Genomic DNA, 2,436 nt, shown 5'->3' on the forward strand with positions numbered 1-2,436 from the left:
TCGCGCCCTGCTGCAAGTCAAATGTTAACGAGTTATTTCATTTATGTCAGCAATTTTTGTCATCATTACAATAAGGAATTTGATTTTCATGGTGTTCAGGATCCTTCATCTGTCATTTTTTTGGGGTCCTAATGCAGCCTGTCATGTGGCTGATATTGGCCTGTATTTAAATGACGGTTGATGCACCATAGTCTCATTATTTAACGTACCAGTTATATAGCAAGCATCTATGTAACGCGCCCCACATCAGGCCAGTGGCAACGCTTTAATGACATGTCAAGAAATTGACTTGGTCATGTGATTGATGCCACCTCATATCTCTCAATCCTTTCTTTTCTTCTGTCACTGCACAGTCCAGTGTCGTACATCATACTGTGTCTCGGTCTATTCTCTTCTCATTTGCTGGTCATTCTAGCACCTCCAATCACTTCTACCTGATCTGGCAAACGTTCTTCTCTCTCTCGGGTGGCATAGCCCAGTGTTTTACACCATGCTTTGTCGATGTGCAACGTACATGGCCCCTTCTCTCGTTCACTGTAATATCAGCATATGTGAGTCACATCTCTGTACCTTCCACCTTCTTATGTACCCTGTGAGTGATTTAAATAACGACTTCAATTAAATCCATTTGGTGAGTATACATTAGTTTCACGTCGCTGTACTGGGAACAAGAATCTATCGGCGACGTTTACACGATGACGAAGATATTCGTATATGAAGCACTTTGGGTGTCGGGTCAATGTGAAGCCTGCAAGAGTAACGTAGAGATGTTTTGCAGAGGGCTGGGATTGGTTGACTTTCTGGCTCTTCACAATCAAGCTGGGCAGCTGCAGTCGGCTTTGTGGAATCAGACGGCTAACGTGAAATCAGGCGTGTCCTATCAGCAATGACAATGTAAATGCACGAGTGTATTCCTCCACGGCTTGGCTGAGCTTCATCATGCTATGGTCAATCCTGTTATCGTCCATGAAGAGCGTCTTGAACGCGAAGATGGCGTCAATCAAGTTGGAGCAGTTTTGGTCAGTGGGGTAATCGTTCAATACACGCGTTGTCGTTTTCTTCAGGTATGTTGCCCACTCTGTGATGTCAGCGAATTCTGTGATGGGCAACCCCAATGCTCGAAAGACCTCTTGTTTGAAATGTGGGACGCGGAAGATGATGTACCCCAACTCCATGTACCAGCTCTGGGCCTTGTCATCTCTGCACACATCGTGCTGACTGCTCTTCTTCATGTAGTGATTGGTCACCTCCCATGAGCTCTTCGGCATGCCACACATGGTGCATACCAGCGCAATGCGATCGCTGCCCTTTTTTCTCCACGTCGCCCTGTACAAGTCATTGTACTCAGTTCTCTTTCTCACGAGAACTATTTCGCAAGAGTACATACTGACATGCTCAATCTCCTTCACACCTGACAGATGGCATCAGATGCAAGAGCCCTTGTGCACCTTGACCATGAACTCGACCTCTTTCATGTGGTTTGCTGGCTTTGTCATCCACACCACACCCAGGTCATGCTGTGTCACCTGCACTGTCTTCGTCACCTTTTCCTGCATGGCCGAGCATCCTGTAGCATGGGGTCCTCATGCCAGTGAGGAGGTGAGTAAGCTGCCTTCTGTACTGAGAGTCAACTGCAAAGAGGCGCTGTTGTATCTGGTCAGCTCTCCCACTTTGTCTTTCTCCCATTCATGCAAGGAAGGCAGAGAAGCAGGAGGGTGGGGGGCACCCATTGATTGAGTGTTAGTGAACCTTTGACGGCCTATGAAATCGAAGGGCATGGTTGAGGAGCCGGAATGGGGAGTGGGGCTATCGTTACTAGACTGTCGCAATCGTGCCATGATAGAATCTTTGCCTTTACTGTGCCTGTCACCACTTCCTGAGCTTGAAGGCTTCATGGGAAGCTGCTGTCCCTGAACACTGCATATTTTCTTGGTGTGTGCGGGATTAGTAACCTCATCACAAGCAGCCCACTTTTGTTCTTTGGTGAGTAGCGAGGTACTGGTATTTCCTCTCTCTGTGAAAATGTCCTTGATCTGTGAGGACTGGCTGTGAGACAGTTTTTTGGGGAACATGGTACAGTCCTGAGATGCGACAAGCCAGTACAGTATTGGTTAGGTCAGTATATGCACTCACTGGACTGGCATAGTGCTCTGCCAAGTGTTTCGACATTTCCAGCGAAAACCCCATAAAGTTGTAGGACATTTGTGGACATCTCCAGCCCTTGTTTCCAAAATCTTGAAGCTGGAGGTGCTCATCTGCTCATGGTGTCAGTGTATATGACATCTGCAACTGTGAGGTGCTCACAAAAAATGGTGACAGTCAATGGGCTGGAGTCGGGGCTGCAGTGAGAGTGCATGTGTTGGGGGATCTCGTCATCTGAACTGAGTTCGGCATTGCAAAAGCAGCAGGTCAACATGGTGGGCATTGGTCTGATCA

The 2,436-nt window shown here is 47.5% G+C and overlaps 1 protein-coding gene across 1 annotated transcript; it reads right to left on the reverse strand.

Annotated features, from left to right (window-relative positions):
- Positions 1-866: 866 nt before the first annotated feature.
- On the reverse strand, positions 867-2,416 carry LAESUDRAFT_718647 (uncharacterized protein; the record flags this gene model as incomplete). The annotated part of the gene is made up of 6 exons (XM_040907474.1): positions 867-1,366; positions 1,388-1,403; positions 1,449-1,567; positions 1,622-2,081; positions 2,134-2,255; positions 2,305-2,416. 6 exons carry the CDS (start codon positions 2,414-2,416, stop codon positions 867-869), a joined length of 1,329 nt encoding a protein of 442 aa, XP_040757224.1.
- Positions 2,417-2,436: the final 20 nt, after the last annotated feature.

Source organism: Laetiporus sulphureus (assembly GCF_001632365.1).
Source record: "Laetiporus sulphureus 93-53 unplaced genomic scaffold LAESUscaffold_234, whole genome shotgun sequence".
Taxonomy (NCBI): Eukaryota; Fungi; Basidiomycota; class Agaricomycetes; order Polyporales; family Laetiporaceae; genus Laetiporus; species Laetiporus sulphureus.